This window comes from Danio rerio, chromosome 15 (genome assembly GCF_049306965.1).
Source record: "Danio rerio strain Tuebingen ecotype United States chromosome 15, GRCz12tu, whole genome shotgun sequence".
Taxonomy (NCBI): domain Eukaryota; kingdom Metazoa; phylum Chordata; class Actinopteri; order Cypriniformes; family Danionidae; genus Danio; species Danio rerio.
In genome coordinates this window covers 662924-681211 of record NC_133190.1, presented here as the reverse complement: position 1 = coordinate 681211, position 18288 = coordinate 662924, and the positions used below count along the sequence as shown (strand labels likewise).

At 40.0% G+C, this 18288-nt stretch overlaps 2 protein-coding genes across 8 annotated transcripts; one reads left to right on the top strand and one right to left on the bottom strand.

The window, feature by feature from the left end:
- Positions 1 to 3685: 3685 nt before the first annotated feature.
- LOC141377981 (uncharacterized) lies at positions 3686 to 18283 on the bottom strand. Of its 7 annotated transcripts, XM_073924268.1 has the most exons (8): positions 18238 to 18283; positions 17242 to 17350; positions 17006 to 17145; positions 14136 to 14706; positions 12018 to 13831; positions 7242 to 7489; positions 6825 to 7002; positions 3686 to 6714 (listed from the first exon to the last, which is right to left on the bottom strand). In XM_073924268.1, the coding sequence occupies exons 5-6, from the start codon at positions 13623 to 13625 to the stop codon at positions 7385 to 7387; spliced, it is 1713 nt and encodes a 570-aa protein (XP_073780369.1). In that variant the 5' UTR covers positions 13626 to 13831; positions 14136 to 14706; positions 17006 to 17145; positions 17242 to 17350; positions 18238 to 18283; the 3' UTR covers positions 3686 to 6714; positions 6825 to 7002; positions 7242 to 7384. The 7 variants fall into 7 exon arrangements, with proteins under 7 accessions (XP_073780369.1, XP_073780368.1, XP_073780367.1 ...); XM_073924267.1 differs by lacking the exon at positions 14136 to 14706 and having other exon boundaries at positions 7242 to 7511; XM_073924266.1 differs by lacking the exon at positions 14136 to 14706.
- Positions 4085 to 5813, top strand: si:ch211-210b2.4. The gene is made up of 2 exons (XM_073924283.1): positions 4085 to 4701; positions 4784 to 5813. Exons 1-2 carry the CDS (start codon positions 4085 to 4087, stop codon positions 5811 to 5813), a joined length of 1647 nt encoding a protein of 548 aa, XP_073780384.1.
- Positions 18284 to 18288: the final 5 nt, after the last annotated feature.

The following is an 18288-nucleotide window of genomic DNA, read 5'->3' as shown; positions in this document are numbered from 1 at the left end:
TAACAACCTCTAGAATTTTTGCAAAAATGTCAGAGAACCTTATAAATTTGACGGTGTCGTTTTTTTCTCTCCCCCAGATTATACGAGTCAGTGACTACATTTACGTGGACATCAGTATCTAATTATCCGCCTTAATCTGAATCAACAATAATATGATTAAAGTGTTTACATGAGTTGCTTTTTGAATGTTCCTTTCATGATCCCGTCTTACATGTTATAGCACATGGATCGATTAACATTGTTGCGTCACCAGGCCAAACAGCTAGATTAACATCCACAAACAACCTCAATTAAAATGAGATCCTTTAAGTGTATTCTACATCAAAATAAGTAATATTTCACACACAAGCTAATGATATAGTTTTGGAATTATGTGGTACAATAGGTACATGTTTTATTGAACAGAACAGTCTCCAAACGTCAGGGTTCAAAATCTCAAGCAGCAAACAAATACACAGCTAATGTAGGTATAGGGTGCACACAACCCTATATAGCAGTAAACAAAAAAATAAATAAATAAAACTATAATTAAATATAAAACTCTGGGATTTTTAGCTTATGTTTCTGTAAAATATAATATTGTTTAAATAAAATATGGTGTATCTGATACCTGTCAACATAACCTCATTAGGTTTGCATATATAATGTATGATCATCTCATATCAGTTGTTGGATTTCAAAGGGTCCAGTGCATGTTCAAAAATGGATTCGGAGTCAATCTGTCAAAAATTATAAGTTTTATTTGCTCAAGCAGGACAGAAACCAGAAGTAACACTGCGCAGGAGAGGTTCAACTCTGAACTCTCTTTCAGAGACACATCCTTTTAATACCACAGTTTTTTGTCTTCCGTGCATCTCTTAACAGTTTAACCTTTTAAGGCGAATGTCTCCTCATAGCACACACACGGCTCATACACACAGCTCATTCTCAAAACTATCTGCCCTTTCTATGCACCCTTGCGACACTTCTCTATTTGGTGCATGCGATTTGCAACACTTCTGACAGTTTCACAATAATTAACACTTTATAGGTTAATTGTTTAAGCCTTCTCATGCACGGAAAACGTAAAAAATTGTATTTCAACTGAAAAACCACACAGTTCAGCAGAAATGCGTCTATGTGGCTGACAGCGATCCGATCAGAGCAACGAATGAAATGACCTGCTGTAAAAAGGCCCTTTATGACCTTTTGATTCCTGTGAGCTATTTACATACAGGAATATATATATATATATATATATATATATATATATATATATATATATATATATATATATATATATATATACGCACACACACACACACACTCACACACATAAATACAGTTGAAATTCAGAATTATTAGCCCCCCTGAATTATTCACAAAAAAATTCAAAGGGGGGGGGGGAATTTCGACTTCAACTGAATACACACACACACACATATATACACATACATGTACACACACTCTTACACACACATATATATGTATGTGTGTGTGTGTGTGTGTGTGTGTTAAAGAACTCTATTAGTACAGCCTAAAACTCATATTTACGCTCCAGATGCCAGCACAAAAAACTACTTGTTAATGTGACAGTAAAATATAAAATTGTTAAGAACAAAATGGGTGCCCCCAAATAAATTTCTCCCCTTTTTTTGCTTTATATTTTAAGAGACCTTAAAATAAAACGTGTCTTCAGTTAAATGAACTACAGCGTGCTCTGTAAGATGCTTGTAGGTGACACATGATGAGGAAGCTGTTGAGGATGCTGTTCTGATAAAAGAGCAAAGCCATTAAAGAAAGCGCCAGAACGCATGCAGATCCTCATCTGAGTGTGTGGCATCCTTTTCCTACAGGTATGTCAAATGGGTCTTATAGAGCAATGCTCATTCATAATAACACTTAAGAGGTTCATAAATGTCATAGATTATGTTTGTACAGTTAAAGTGATTGTTGAGTTAAAAAAAAGAGTACTTTATGCAATTCAGGTAAGTAATGATCATTTAGAAATGTGTTGCAAACAGATGTCTTTATTTTTGTATAGTCTTTCGTAAATTTTTTTAGTGTAGGGGAGCGCGGGGCACGCAGGGTTAAATCTAACAATGAGTTTTAAGGTATTTGCTCAGGGTTAACCATGGCATGCTTCCAAGGTTTTTACCACGTCTTCCTGCCAATTATTGAAAAAGTTTGGCAAAATTATTGAAAAAACACAGGAGAAATCATTTTTGCAGCATAAAATTATTTTTTATTATAGTCAAATCATTTTTTATTAAAAAAAAATATATATTGTTGTGATAGCCGGCTTCTAGACTAAAAGATAAAACCATTTAGAAAGATGTAAAACAAACACAGTGACTGCTAGCCAGTTTTGGGGGAAACACGACACAGCGCAGCGGCGTTAGTTGTCTTTTGGTGCTAAAAATTGTTTTATATTAAAATGTTTTTTAATAGAATTTTATTGCTAATAATGCAAATAAATGCATTGTATAATAATGGATAAATGGATAATAATGCAAATAAATTCAGATGTGTTTATCCAATAAATAAATCAACATGCTGTGCTGTGCAGAATAAAAAAATGAGCCAATTACCGAGGAAATAAGGCTACTATTTGAAGTAGATTTAAATTAACTGTGTGAATCTGCCTTTTTAAGCATGTGTAACCCTCTGACTATTACAACTTGCCTCGCAGGTGGGGTAAATAGTGATATTTTTACTCCTGGCACTCTTGGTAGTACTGCACAGAAACCATAGGTCCGGCGATCATACAACCTGTGCTTATTTGTAGGACAGGCTTGTGTGTTGTTGGTAAAAAAGGGTTTGTCTACTCCATTACTTTGTTCATTATTTGGCCAAAAACAAAAAGTGTTACTTCATGCCCCGCTCTCCCCTAAAGTGGATAATGTACCGATGTTACTCATCCAGTTAAAGTGTAAAAGGGAAAACAGTTAAACACATTATACACATATTAATGAAACCTGATTTTCATTAATTGTTCATTTAATCAAATGTATAATGTTTTGCTTTAGTGATTCTGCTTTCTCTTTGTATAAAACCTCCACGTATGAATCCTCTAAAATGTTAGGTGAAGACCTGGTGGTGGTAAGACAAAATGTGTTGAATCATAGGCAGATGCGTATTACTGCTTAAATATCTTAAAGCTGTTACATTTATTGACTACATGTACAAAAACACAACCTGCAAAGGAATATTGTTAATAGTTATTAATTAAAAGTTTTCCTCTTGCTGTTTTAGTCATAAAAGAAAGCTTCAGAATGCATGCAGATATAACCGTAACCTTAGTTTATCTCAACTTTTTTTGTACAGTTATACTCTCATACTTCCATGTCTGAGGCTGGTAATACTTTAACGGTAACAGGTCATTGCAGCTCATGTAAAGTCTTAAACACACACATACACACACTTACATGCCTTAAATCAGGTCACTGATTTTCTTTTTTATTGTTAAAGCAAGATTGATAACTTTTTTGTCAAAAAAAATCAGATCCCTTTTCGCAGCGCAGCATCATACTTATTTTTTATTTTGAGAAGCAACAAGTATTAGTTTAGCATTGTAACTGCTGTCAAGTCTTCATTGTTTTGGCTTTCAGCAGTGACATTTGAATTACTCTGAACTACACTTCAGCTGTGTATTTTTAGAGACTTTTTTACTTGACTGTATCTTCTTAAATAATTCTTTTAATTCTGGTGTTTAGATGCTTATTTTTTGCAGTGAACAAAGCCTTACAGATTTGACTGTGCGTGTCTCTTCATTCTTCATTTTTTCATTTTATTTAAATATAACGTTGAAATTGTAAAAAAGTTTAATCTTATCCACTATTGATATTGATCTCTTAACGTTTTTTTTTTTTTACATTACAAAAATGTCAGTCTTGTAACTTAAATTGTGAATTACATGATCAAATTATTTCTGAATATATGCAACTTTTTTCTTTCCTGTTTTGTGTAGGACTGAAAATCTACTGGTCTCATATTCACTGCATACACAAACTCTGGTCAAACCAGCTCAGTTGTTAGATCCTGTAATCTGACTAATCCAACAGAGTTTGTTTGGAATTGACTTACTGAAATCAACTAATACATCATGGCTCATGAACAGGACTACCACACTCTAATGTCTGGACTGCAAGAGCTTAATTTTGAAGGGAATCCAGTCCCCTGTAATCTAATACTAATAGGTGAACATTCTTTTCCCCTTTTCATTAATCCATGTGGTCAGGTACTGATGGCTGCATCTCATTATGGTCAGGGACGTGTGGTGGTGTTGGGACATGAAAATTACTTAAGACGCTTTCCTGGCCTGATAATGAAAGCCTTGACATGGCTCAGGCCAGATACCCGAGATGCCGGGGTTGTAGGGATTCAGAGTCGTTTACATGCAGTAGCTGAAAACTTGAACCACTGCAATATCAAGACAGAGCTAGGAGACTTTCGGAATGACTTATCTGTATATATCACAGATGCTTACAGTGTTGAGACATGTGCAAAGGATCTGGTAGCTTTTCTCAAAGCTGGGGGTGGTTTAATCATTGCTGGACAAGCCTGGCATTGGTCTTCTGGACACCCACAAGAAAACATTTTGAGGAACTTTCCAGGTAACAAGGTCTGCAGTGTTGCAGGGATTTACTTTACAGAGCAGACCGGAGAAGTCGGCACCTTTCCTGTTCCTGAAAATATCCCTTCTAGTTGGCGAGCTTGGTCGTAAGTTCAGCAGACATACTTTAAATGTTCTCATTTTAACAAACCAATATCTGACCAATTGCATGTAATTGTTTCTTTTCAGAAAACCCAATAACTTTAAAAAGGATCTAGAGTTCTTGCTGGAAGATGTGTCCGAGTTTGACACTCGAGGTAATGCTGTAGCATCTGAGGTGTTGGTGCACGGACCATTGGCATTTCCCATCGCTCTCACTCCAGATGGAAAACCATTTGTTGCTGGTGCCTATTATGGGCTAGGTCGAGTAATTCTGGTATCCCATGAATGCTACCTGAGCAAGAAAACTATGTCCACTTTCATGATCAATGCCATCAAGTGGCTTGATGAGGGTCGCCAGGGTGTTGTTGGGATCTTACCAAGGCTTAAAGCAGCCCATGAGGTACTGGCCAAATCTGGCTTAGATTGTAAGCTGACTGGTTTCAGAGATGACCTTAGCGTCTACGTCTGCACTTCCTACAGTGATGCCCACTGTGCAGAGATCCAAGAATTTGTTGCAGAAGGAGGAGGACTTTTGATTGGGGGTCATGCTTGGAATTGGGCCCAGACCCACCGAGGCTCCAATGTGATGACTGACAACCCAGGAAACCGCATTCTTAACAAGATGGGATTGAGCCTATTGGAAAATACCTTGAGGGGAGGGTTATATAAAGCTCCAGAAGTAGAGCATAGTAGTGAAGAGGGGTACCACTTTTGGAGAATGCTGCAGCGATTTGCTGAACATGTCAAATTAGGGCAAAAACTGACTGATCAAGAACAGGACTACCTGAAGCAGCTGGGCAACGATTGTGCCAGTTACCTTCGCATGCGCTGTTATGATAGTGCCGCTTACACTTCAGTGTTAGCTCTTCTTACTGACATAGTGAAGATGCCAGGTTTTCCACAAGTGAGTAGTACCTGTCCTGTGGAAAGTCCCAAAGACCACATGATGCTCCACATTGGTAAGGAGGTCTACAAAGTGACACCTGATCCTGATGACCTTATTTCATACATCATCAAGGACACACCCAATTTGCCCACTGTGTCTAATGCAAGAGTTCGGATCACTGCCAACACTGCAGGTACTAAAATTGCTCCGGTACTGAGGTGGTTATGGTGACCTGAGTTTGAATCCTGGCTCGAGGTCCTTTGCTAATCTTTCCACTCTCTCTGCTCTTTCCCCTCTCCCTCTGCACTGTCATATCAAATATGGAGAATGTGAAAAAACTCTATGTTTGTGCAATCTAAATGCAATTACTTGTTACAGGTTGTGAAGAATGGATCAGCACTGGCTTATATCTTTCTCCTGGAATGAAGACATACATCACAATACCTCCAGAGATCATTGAAAAAAAATGGCAGGTAATCTATAAAGTATATTCATTCTGTGAAATAGTTCTTCATGCACACTTATTTTGTTAGACACAACCTTAATGCTTATTCAGCTTAGAGTTATTTACATGAGCAGACACTCTTTGCAGGTACAGCTTGGTTGTCAGACAGATGACATTGGTAGATTAAAGATTCTGAAGCGAGCTCCTGTGGTCCATGAGCGATTCCCCTTGGACTCAGAAAAGGTCCAGGTCTGTAATCTGTGGGGAGGACTCATCTACTTCGTAGCACCTCCTAAAAGCAAAGTGGATGGGGTGGAAATTGTTGTGCAGACCGCAGTACAGGCTCCATACTTCAAGTCTGGTAAGAATTCTGAATTAATTTTGTGACTCAATGAGTTTAACAAATGTACAGCATGGTGAAACCTTTCAATGCTAAATCCCTGTGTTCCTCAGGAGAGACCAGTGTAGCTGACTGGGTGGGCAAGATTCGTCAGAGACCTGCTCCCTGGGCAGAACTTGAGTTTGAAAACCTCGTCATGACCTTGCCCTCAGATTTTATTCGGAATCTGGAGCGCCCTGATGAGGTGGCTAAACTTTGGGATGCCATAATGAGAAGCGTAAGTGACTTGGCAGCAACTCCAGCCAAATTCCCCCGCAAGGAGCGATTTGTTGGAGATGTTCAGATCTCTGCTGGTCAGTGAATAAAACATCACTATTACAAATTCAGTCATGTCATTTAGTTTAACCACATTTAACACACACTGACCTGGTAATGTAACGGTTGCTTATTTTCTCACCTTAGGCTTCATGCATTCTGGATATCCCATAATGATGCTCTCCAGTTCTGCTTCACAACTACTAAATGTGAAGGAAGCCCATAAACATGATTTCTGGGGACCACTTCACGAGTTGGGCCATAACCAGCAGCGTAAGGTTTGGGAGTTTCCTCCACACACCACTGAGTGCACCTGCAACCTGTGGTCAGTGTACGTCCATGAGAAAGTGCTGGGTGTGAATAGGGCTAAAGCTCATCCATGCATGACTCTAGAAAGCCGGCAGGCTTGTATCAAGAAGTATTTCAGTGGTGGAAAGGATTTAAAAAACTGGACTAAGGCCACAGCACTCGAGACTTACATGCAGGTACAAAGAGATTCTCAAAGTTTTAACAGTATTGTGTATTCTTTTTAATTTTATTAAGAGTTTAAAGTACTCACTTATTTTCTGTCATCTGTGTCAAATTACTGATTCAATTTATTTCCAGCTTCAGGAGAAATTCGGCTGGGATGCCTTCAAGAAAGTATTTTCTCTCTACCATGATATGAAAGATGTCCCAAAGGACAACGCAGGCAAGATGAATCTATATGCCAAGACCTTCTCCAAGGTGGTCAACCACAACTTGTCTCCATTCTTCAAAGCGTGGGGTTGGCCCATCCAGCCCAACACAGAACAGGAGCTGTCCCATCTGCCAGCATGGAGAGACCATCCTGTTAGCCAGTATGCTTAAGAACATGTTAGATAGCAATGAATTATGCACACAGTTGTATATAAAACATCACCTGCAGAATGCTCACATGGAGTTTCTTGGACATTATTGATTTAATATAATTTGTATTTGATTAGTGAGGGTGAGGCGCTGGAATGTGATTTAAAAGCACTTGATATTAATCAAATGTGGCTATATGCTCAGTGGCCTAAAATAAATGTAACCAGAACATGCACCTACATAAATAAAAACAATTACAAGACTGCAGTTGAACTGTATTGCTTGAGATTTTGTTTTAGGGTATTTTACATCTCTTCATTTTCTAAGAGAATAACTCGTATGGAATTTTTAATTTCCCAATAATAGTACAAATGTCAATTAACAGATTTATCTGAAACTATGACGTGAAGGATATTTGAGCATATGCACAGCTACTGTGGATGTCAATTAGCCAGCCTAAAGGCATTTCCAGAAAACTCATGTTATTTTATACTTGCTGCATGTCAAATCTGTCATGTTCAAAATCAGTGCTCTACACTATGATTGAGACACAATTTGAAGTGTCACAAACCAGAAGAGAACCGCACCAAAATCTCATTGTGGTGCATCTTTAAAATATAAACACAGTATTTTCTATGGGGCAGCATGGTGGTGCAAAGGGTAGCGCTTTCTCCTTACAAGAAGGTCGCTGGTTTGAGCCTCGGCTGGGTCAGTTGGTGTTTCTATGTGGAGTTTGCATGTTCTCCCCGTGTTGGCGTGGGTTTCCTCCGGGTGCTCCGGTTTCCCCCACAGTCCAAACACATGCGGTACAGGTGAATTGGGTAGGCTAAATTGACCGTAGTGTATGAGTGTGTGTGTGGATGTTTCCCAGAGATGGGTTGCAGCTGGAAGGGCATCCTCTGCATAAAACATGTGCTGGACAAGTTGGAGGTTCATTCCGCTGTGGCCACCCCGGATTAATAAAGGGACTAAGCCGACAATAAAATGAATGAATGAATAATAATAATAATAATGCATTCTTAATTTGGTCCGCTTCTGGTGCTTCACACCTTTTTATTGTTTATTTTTATTTTAGAAATAAGGTCCAATATTTAGAATAAAGTTCCCTGTAAAATGTTTTCTCTGTTTAAAAACAATACAGTAGTGAAAGAAGACTTCTCCTACATCAGATTATAGCCCCACCGAAGCAACAGCTGACAGAGGATTCTGTTTGGTCTTAAAGCCTTTTTGGATGGATTATTTCATTATTTATGATGGCAGCGGTCAAAAGACGACAAATGAGCTCATGCATGGGACAAATTCTGGACCTTTGTCAGTGAGGGGGTCCTCTGAACCCCATGAACCCCCCTGGCTACTGGCCTGAAAAGTTAGAACAGGTTTTAAGCTTTTAGTAAACATGTTTTTAACAGACTTTTGGCTGTAAAGCGTGGCTACAGGTGTTTCAGGCGCAGGGCAAGTCATCATTTATTTTATTTATATTATTTTGTCTAAAAAATAAGTAGACCTGTCCAGTTTCATCTGGAATGCATCCCAGATCACCTTCTGAAGTGAGCAAACAGCCTCAAAAACACAGACGTGATGGGATTAGCGCCTTTTGCTGTGAAGTGACATCTGATGGCTGACGACTCCGCTTGCCATTAAAGCCTTCGTCGGACAGTTATTTAAACAATAATAATGTCAAATAAAGGGAAAGGGAGGTCATGTACTGAACAAGTCAATAAATATTGACCCTGGCTAATGCGGCCAGTTAGCCTAGAACCTCATGGATAGGGGCAGATTTTCATCTGTTAGGAAGTAACGTTAGCCTTACCCTGTTTGGCAGTCATTTTGAACATATGTTCAATATTTTGCGATGATGACACCGCTGCCTGCCTTTTATTGCCTTCTTGCTCTTCTCGACCCACAGCGTTACTCAGTATGGATGTCGCATCAAAGATTCAAATGTACCACTCAGTGGGTTATGTCATGTGACTTGCGTCACATTGAGGCTCTATGGGATTCAAATCACTGGCCAGAGTTATTTAAAATTACACTTTATTACAATATATATTGAATATAAATATATTAATTATATAATAAATATATAATAATAAATTACATAAAATAATTAAAAGGACAAATTCAGGACCTTTTGGCCGTGGGGGGTGGTTGGAACCCCCTGGCTACAGGCATCATATATATGTCTGTCAACATCAAAAAGTGTGTTTTAGGTTCTCGTGACCCTTTAAAGGTGCCCCTCAGACCAATGCAATGTGTATAGGAGTGGAACTTTAAGTTCTGGCACTCCACTATGCTGAGAATCTCAGGCTTAATGCAAACTCGTAATCCAGTTCCAAGCATCCAAGCTCTACAATATTGATAGGTCGTTCTTGAATCTCCAATATGACTCAGGAACAGCGAGTACTCTCAGCGAGTAATTCGTTCATCTGCGCGCGCACACAGTTGTGCAGGTGGTTTCATTCTTTTTTTTTTTTTTTTTAAGTCTTTTGAGTCATTCATCATGTGAAAGACAGAAGCCAATCATAAACATTTATAACATTATAAACATTATAAAGATTTGATCTGTTCATCTCTCGAGTCAACATGCTGCCTAGCCTGTCACGTGATGAACGAATGACTCAAAACTTAAAAGTGAACTAATTCATACGTCCTTCCGGCGCGGACTGTGTACATTGGTTAAGATTATATGTGACTGTCAGTGTCACAAGAACGAACCACTCAAAATTTCAAGACATGAAGAGGTGAGCTGAGCAAAGAGACAACCATAGACAAAAGACCAGGTAAACAATGAATGATTATTTTCTCTTGCTTATAGCATTCTAGTTTTGACTTGTATGTAGTGTGATTAACCTTTGGGCTAGTTGGATGCATTTGGAAGCAACTCGTAACATTAATGGCATTTTGGCATAATGAACAAAATCAAAAAAAGATTTGTTCTTCTCGATGAACAAGACTCAAAGGTCCGAGTCAGTAAAATGATCTGAAACTCCCATCACTACTCCACAACTTGGTGCTAGTGCAGAGGGTATGGTGTGTAGACCCAAATAACACTCCTTAATGATGCGCTGTAGTTAAAATTTAACCGATGCTAATCATGAGCTGACTTCAGTTCCAGATGCCATCAATCTGGCTTAAGATGCGCCAACTGAAACCTGCTTCCTCAACGACATTGGTAGTAATGTAAAGAAGATTGAGTAGAGATTTCACTGCTTTAAAGATTGAAATATATTCAACAAAAAAGCTTCCAAAGTTATACCTGTATTTAAACAGCTTCAAAACAATCAATGGTCCCACCAGAGCCGGAGTGGGACTCCTTTTCAGCCCTGGAGATTCAAGCCTAAGACCGACCCACCTCAGTTCACGACTGACTATATTAAAATAAGGTCATTTCCAATTCAGTTTCTAATTACACTATCACGTCTTTTTTTTGAGAAAACAGCTGCTTTAGAACTTAAAATGTTCAACAACCCTAACAGTATTATATGTCTTAACAATAAAAATGAATAAAATAAATTACTCAGACGAGGATCAAACCCGGGTCGGTGGCGCCATAACCTAATGTGCTAACAGCTAGACCATCTAAGTTATATAATCATTAACCTGCAGGCAGCATCTTGCTCACGAGGCTGCGAGAAAATAGATCAAAAGAGCCGAGCTACGGTAAAATAATGAATAAGAAGACTGTGGTCAAGTAAATTAATTAATTAATTTGACTGCTAAGAGCAACAGATTCTTGAGCTAGGGACACCAGCCCTCGCGGCCAAAAAACGGACCAGCCCACCGGGAATTCTCCCGGTCCTCCCGATTAGCCAATCCAGGCCTGGGTCCCACATCTGCATGATTTTTCAGGCTTTTCTACAAGTGTAATCACAAAATGTTTGTGATGAAACATTTTAAATATGCTTATAAAATAAAACAGCTTTACTCCAGAGTACATTTGTCTGAAACTACATCTTGCAACTTTTGGGGAAGGCTACAATTGAGTTCCAGAGTGGGTTTGCATATGACGTTTCAGGTCTCTTTGATACATGAAACTCGTCTCACACTGAAGACATGCGAAAGGCTTCTCTCCAGTGTGAACTCGCAAGTGAACTTTAAAGTTTTGCTTCTGAGTGAAACACTTTCCACACTGCTGACAGGTGAAAGGCTTCTCTCCGGTGTGAACCCTCATGTGTACTTCAAGGATTGAGTTGTTTAGGCAAGCTTTACCGCAGTTGACGCACATAAACGGCTTCTGGCCGATGTGAATGTTTACATGGTTTTTAAGTTCTATCCTGTCTTTGAAACTCATCCCACACTCATAACATATAACGCAGTCATCAGCTGAGTGAATCCTCATGTGCTGGAAGAGGTTTACTTTACTTTTCAAACCCTTTCCACATTGACCGCATATGAATGGCTTGTCGCCAGTGTGGCTTTTTAAGTGAGTCTCAAGACACTTTTTCTGTGAGAAACTCTTCTCACACAGTTCGCAACTGAAAGGCTTTTCTGCAGAGTGATCTCTTACATGGGCTCGAAGGCTTCTTTTCTGTTTAAAGCTCTGTCCACACTGTTGACAGCTGAAAGGCTTCTCTCCTGTGTGAACGCTCATGTGACCATCGAGCGTTTCTTTGCGCGAAAAACTTCGTTCACACTGAGTGCAAGCGAACGGCTTCTCTCCATTGTGACATCTCGTGTGGACTCGAAGGTTTCCTTGTAGTTTAAAGCTCTGTCCACACTGTTGGCAGACGAAAGGCTTCTCTCCGGTGTGAACTCTCGTGTGACCATCAAGTGTTTCTTTGCGCGAAAAACTTCGTTCACAGTGAGAGCAAGCGAACGGCTTATCGCCATTGTGACATCTCATGTGGGAGTTCAGATTTCCCTTTTGTGTAAAGCTCTGTCCACACTGCTGGCACGTGAAAGGTTTCTCTCCAGTGTGGACTCTTATGTGGGCATTGAGTATTTCTTTACGCGTGAAACTCTGTTCACATTGAGTGCAAGCGAAGGGCTTGTCGCCATTGTGTATTCTCAAATGGGCCGTCAGGTTTCCTCTTTGCCTAAATCTCTGTCCACAATGAGCGCAGGTGTACGGCTTCTCTCCAGTGTGAATTCTCATGTGGGAGGCAAGTATTTCTTTACGTGTAAAATTCTGTCCACATTCAGAACAAGTGAACGGCTTGTCTCCATTGTGCGCTCTCATGTGGGCATTCAGGTTTCCCTTTTGAGTAAAGCTCTGTCCACACTGAGTGCATACGAAAGGTTTCTCTGCACCGTGACTTCTCATGTGGCCTTCTAGGTTCCCTCTTTGTGTAAAACTCTGTCCACACTGCTGGCATGTGAAAGGCTTCTCTCCGGTGTGAACTCTCATGTGGGCGATGAGGACTTCATTACGTGTAAAACCCCGTCCACACTGAGTGCAAGTGTGAGGCTTCTCTCCTCTGTGACCTCTCATGTGGGTATTGTAATTCCCTTTTTGTGCAAAACTACGTCCACACTCAGTGCAGGTATAGGGCTTCTCACCGGTGTGAATTCGCATGTGGGAAGTAAGGACTTCTTTACGTGTAAAGCTCTGTCCACACTGACTGCACGTGTGAGGCTTCTCTCCGTTGTGGCGTCTCATGTGGGAATTCAGGTTTCCTTTTTGAGTGAAACTCTGTCCGCACTTTGTGCAAATGTAAGGCTTCTCTCCGGTGTGAACTCTTAAGTGGGCGTTGAGGATTTCTTTACGCGCAAAACTCTGTCCACAAAGACTGCAGTCGAAAGGCTTCTCTCCACTGTGAGCTCTCATGTGGGCTTTGAGGTTTCCTTTTTGTGTAAAGCCCTGTCCACACTCGGCGCAAGAGAAAGGCTTTACTTTGTTGTGACCTCTCATGTGGGCTATGAGGTTTCCTCTTTGCGTAAAGCTCTGTCCACACTGTTGGCAGGTGAAAGGCTTCTCTCCGGTGTGAATTCTCATGTGTCCGTTAAGGATTTCTTTACGTGTAAATCCCTGTCCGCACTGGGTGCAAGTGAACGGCTTCTCTCCATTGTGAGCCCTCATGTGGGCACTGAGGTTTCCTTTTTGGGTAAAACCCTGTCCACATTGTTGGCAGGCGAAAGGCTTCTCTCCAGTGTGAACTCTCATGTGGACTTTCATGTCTTGTTTCTGGGTGAAACTCTTCCCACACTGATGGCAGGTGAAAGACTTGTTGTAAATGAGTTTCTTACATCTTTTTCTTGAGGATTTCTTTTCAGCCTGTTCAGATTTTCCTCCAGTCAGGAGCTCATGCTCCTCTGCGCTTATATGATCTTCCTTTTCCACCTTATCCAGTTCTTGACTCTCCTCTTTCAGCTTTGTTAGATCTAAAGAGAAAAAATCAAACACAAATGAACATTTTAAAATGCACAAAGACATCATCTTTGTAGCCTGCGGTAGTAGCCTAGTGCAGGGGTGGCAAACCCTGTTCCTGGAGAGCCACCGTCCTGCAGATTTCAGTTGCTACCCATATCAAACACACCTGAACCAATTAATTAGGACCTGAACACCACGTGATAATTACAGGCAGGTGTGTTTGATATGGGTTGCAACTGAAATCTGCAGGAAGGTGGCTCTCCAGGAACAGGGTTGGCCACCCCTGCACTAGTGGTTGAGAGCATCAACACATACCAATGAGGTGCTCACAGCAAACCAAGTTCAATTACCAACTCAAGGTCCTTCGCAGATCCTTCCCCTCTTTTCTCTCGCTCTAATAAAATTCTAATTAATCTTTAATTCTATAGCACTTTTACAATGTTGATTGTGTCAAAGCAGCTTAACATAGAAGTTCTAGTAAAGTCCAGATTTCAGGTTTGAAGTTCAGTTCACTGCTGAAAGTCCAAACACTAAAGAGCAAATCCATCCATCCACAGCTCCACAAGTCTCAATCCAAGCAAGCCAGTGGCAACAGTGGCGAGGAAAAAAAACTTCACCAATGGACGAAGTGAAGGGAAAAAAACTTGAGGAGGTAGGCTCGACCATTTTTCTCCTGGCCAAACTTCCTGTGTGGAGCTGCAGTCTAGGCACCGGAGGCTGGAGAACGCGGGATGTCGATCGTGGAGAACTGCAGGTGTGAGCAGGTTACAGGCTGGTAATCAAGCTGGCCCACAGGATCAATACGGAGACTCGTCTGTCACACTCTCCTCTCGTCCATGACCACCACAGCATCAGCTCAGGATACGGCCTTGGTCCAGGAAACAATCTTTAAAATGTTTTAAAGATACATCATTCTAGAGGCAGCCATGTATGGTAATCCTCTAGCACAGGGATGTCCAGACTCGGTCCTGGAGGGAAGGTTTCCTGCAAAGTTTAGTTCCAACCCCAATCAGACACACCTGGGCTAGCTAATTAAGCTCTTACTAGGCTTTCTAGAAACATCCTTGCAGGTATGTTGAAGCAAGTTGGAGCTAAAATCTGCCAGACGTCGGCCCTCCAGGACTGAGTTTGGACACCCCTGCTCTAGCATGTGGTGGAACAGGAGGTAACTGTGAATTTGATGTCCTTGCTGAAACTACAGCATCTACTTCTAATTAGGACTTTATAACCAAAAGGATCAGGTTAAATTCTGACTTTCAAACCATTCAGCCACAATAGCCCTCTGGTGCTCTAGTCTTTGGACGGGACACACCCAGCATACGTTCGGCCTTTGGGCTTTAACAGTCCATTGGTCAGGCTAGTGTCTTTAGTGTGCTCCACATGTCGCCGCTCGTTGGCTCGACTCCAGGGTGTCGTTTCGGCATCGGCTGAAAAGAGTGCTCTGGTTGGATTTTTAGGAAAGAATCGGAGCACGAGTGTGATGTAGTGAAGAGACAAAACAATTCAAGTCAAGGAGCGGCCGGCTGTAACTTTAATTTCTCAAACATTTGCAAATGATAGGAATTATTAGATTATCAGACACATTTCCATGAGCAAATCCCTCCATCTCCATGGTAAGTGACGATTACTGTGACGGTACAAATATTGTACAATGGTACAAATGGTGTTTTGTTTGCGCTTAGTGCATGTCGGAAGTTCAGACAACGACTATTAAATCCACAAGACATGTCACTCGTATACTTTTGAATGGGGAAAAGTGTAACTGTTAATATGCTGAATGAAGCCACGCCTTCTAGTACAGGAACCAATCAGCGATCGCTATATAGCGAATCAAGCCCACCTTCTAGTACAAGAGCCAATCAGCAATGAATATAGAATGAAAATTCTCCAGGGGAGGGGCTTGGACTAGACGTGAGTTTCTGCAGATTTTGTGATACGAAAAATTAGAAATGAAACTAAATATACAGCTGTTATTTAATCTTATTGGTTATTCGTAATATGAACGAATCGTACCCTTGGAAAGTAGTTTTAGAGAATTCGATAGTCCCCATTCAAACAGAATGCCTGAGCATACAGCGTTTCAAAGATGGTCGCCTAGTGAAATGACTTGCCTAAAGGGACTTTGGTTCATTTCCCCATTGCGGAATGAGAAAACAGACACTGCCTGAAGAGAAAAGACACGTCCTTTTGAAAAGGCACAGAAGGCGGCAATTGTTTTAGTCAGCTTTTGTCTCTTTGGTGTATTTACAGGATTTTGGTCTAAAACGCGATCCAAGAAGACAATGACTAGTTCCAACCCTTATGTGTGAAAATGACCTTGTTTAGACTGGGCTCTGAGGTGATTTTGAGGCTGTTGGAATATTTGGATATGCTCTGACATTCGTGCTTAATTCTTTTAATTATAACTTTATTCAGCTCAAACTGTGCTATAATGATATGCAACAAAGAAAGATGCACATGCTTGCATTAAAAACAGATTATGCATGGTTATTGTGTTTTAAGGGTAAATAAAAATCAGAATCAAGCCCAAAAACACATACCAAATAGATCTGAATTAGACATTCGAGAAACCAGGCTAGAAAATGTGCTACTAAATGATGTGAATATCAATATGACCACCCATTTTAAAGCAACAATACAGTCATTTACATTTTGTGAAGCAGTCGTTTTAACTGTGACCAGGTTGTAAATAAAAGCTTATAATATTGTAATAATGTTCACTTTCTATACCAATCGTTTCTCTTCATAAAACCTCAGGGTGTCATCAGGAGCCATGGCTATTGGACTAGTTCGTATGTGTTTGTTTAATCTACAAAACCCGTCAGCATTCACTGCCATTATATGAATGCTCAGCCACCACGGATTCAGCTCAGAATCTGCTTTAATGTGCCTGTGGGTGAGTAAATTAACAGGAGATTTACATTTTTGGGTGAACTAACCCTTTATTGCCAGCTGCTGTTAACCAAGATCAGAATCACGCGGTTTCGGTCTGCTATATGCTTTACTTAGTAATACCCCTTTTTAATTGATGGCAGAAATGCCATCTTTATCATCCCATATTTAGGAAATTTGTGTATGTCAGAACACATGGAGGTCTCAGATACATCAGAATGCTCAACTTTCCACCAGTTTCACTGATTTGTGTAGTTAAATGACTGAGTGGAGCTCTGAGAGTGAAAACCAACCTGTTTGTTCCTCAGGATCTTCATGTTTGACTGCGAATGTTTCATCAATCTTCACATCTTCACTCTCCTCTTTAACAAACGCCATCTTTATAATAATCTGCTGTTCTTTGTGTTTGGACACTCTGCCAGGATCATTTACACTGAGGAAAGCAAAATCCAATACAATGAACACCAGAAATGCACATTAATAAAATAGAAAGCATATGAACAGATTTGGGTTTACTGATTTATATTACCTTCCCAGAGATGGGTTGCGGCTGGAAATGCATCCGCTGTGTAAAAACTTGCTGGATAAGTTGGCGGTTCATTCCGCTGTGGCGACCCCGGATTAATAAAGGGACTAAGCTGACAGGAAAATGAATGAATGAATTATATTACATTAACCATAACTTTCATAAAAACACAAACAGCTTTCACAACATCTAAAACAAGATGCCATGGTGTTTTGCTGACTAGTTTAACTATATTTGAAGTAAATCATAAAAATATACAGATATTATAATAATACAGGTTTACTGTCAGGTTTTGTTCGTTTTTGTAGATTCTATCATGACTTATTTGTCTTTTTTATTATTAAGATTATTATGTACACGTAAAGAACAATGCAAATCCATTGATGAAAGTTGACCAGGGGAATACAGAAAAGAAATTACAAATAAAAAGACAAAATATGCATGTGTCTAGCCAAAGAGAGTAAAGGTCTTGAGTAACGTAAGAATCATTAAGGTTTCAAATAAGAATACAGTTTAAATGCTTTTTTTTATTTTTATATTGTCCCTTAATAATGGTGTTTATAAAACATTCCAGGCTAGTAAATTTGCATTAGTGAATATGACAGGTGACAAATAAAATCTAAATAATGATAACAAAACCCAGTGTTTTTATCATAATCCAAGAATTTCAAAATCAGATGTTATTGTGGTTTGTTCAAAGTGTCGTCATCACATACGAAAGATTCGGATCATGGAATCATTTGACTCAATCGTCCAGCTGTTTAACAAGCTCGATTTCTCTCCTGTTCAGTGACTGAACTTGTGAAGCTCACTGACGATATAAAGAGTGAAACGAGATCTTTTCTGTTGCTCATGTGTGGAAAACCGTCGGTAATGTTAGATAAAGAATTACAGCGTTACATACTTACTAATAATCCAATTTACCATAACGTGTTACAAAATCTAAATCGGTCGAGCTGCGTTGATTTAAACGCTTTCAGAATGTAAACAAACACAAACCTTCCTTCAGCCGCATCACAGACGCAGGAGCGCGGCGCAGTCTGGTGACGA

Coding starts and splice junctions, on each gene's coding strand:
- si:ch211-210b2.4 (XM_073924283.1), top strand. CDS start 4,085: ATGGCTCATGAACAGGACTACCACACTCTAATGTCTGGACTGCAAGAG. Junction 4,702..4,783: donor TCTAGTTGGCGAGCTTGGTC/GTAAGTTCAGCA, acceptor GTTTCTTTTCAG/AAAACCCAATAACTTTAAAA.
- LOC141377981 (XM_073924263.1), bottom strand. CDS start 17,090: ATGGCGTTTGTTAAAGAGGAGAGTGAAGATGTGAAGATTGATGAAACA. Junction 13,832..17,005: donor AGATCCTGAGGAACAAACAG/GTTGGTTTTCAC, acceptor TTTTCTCTTTAG/ATCTAACAAAGCTGAAAGAG.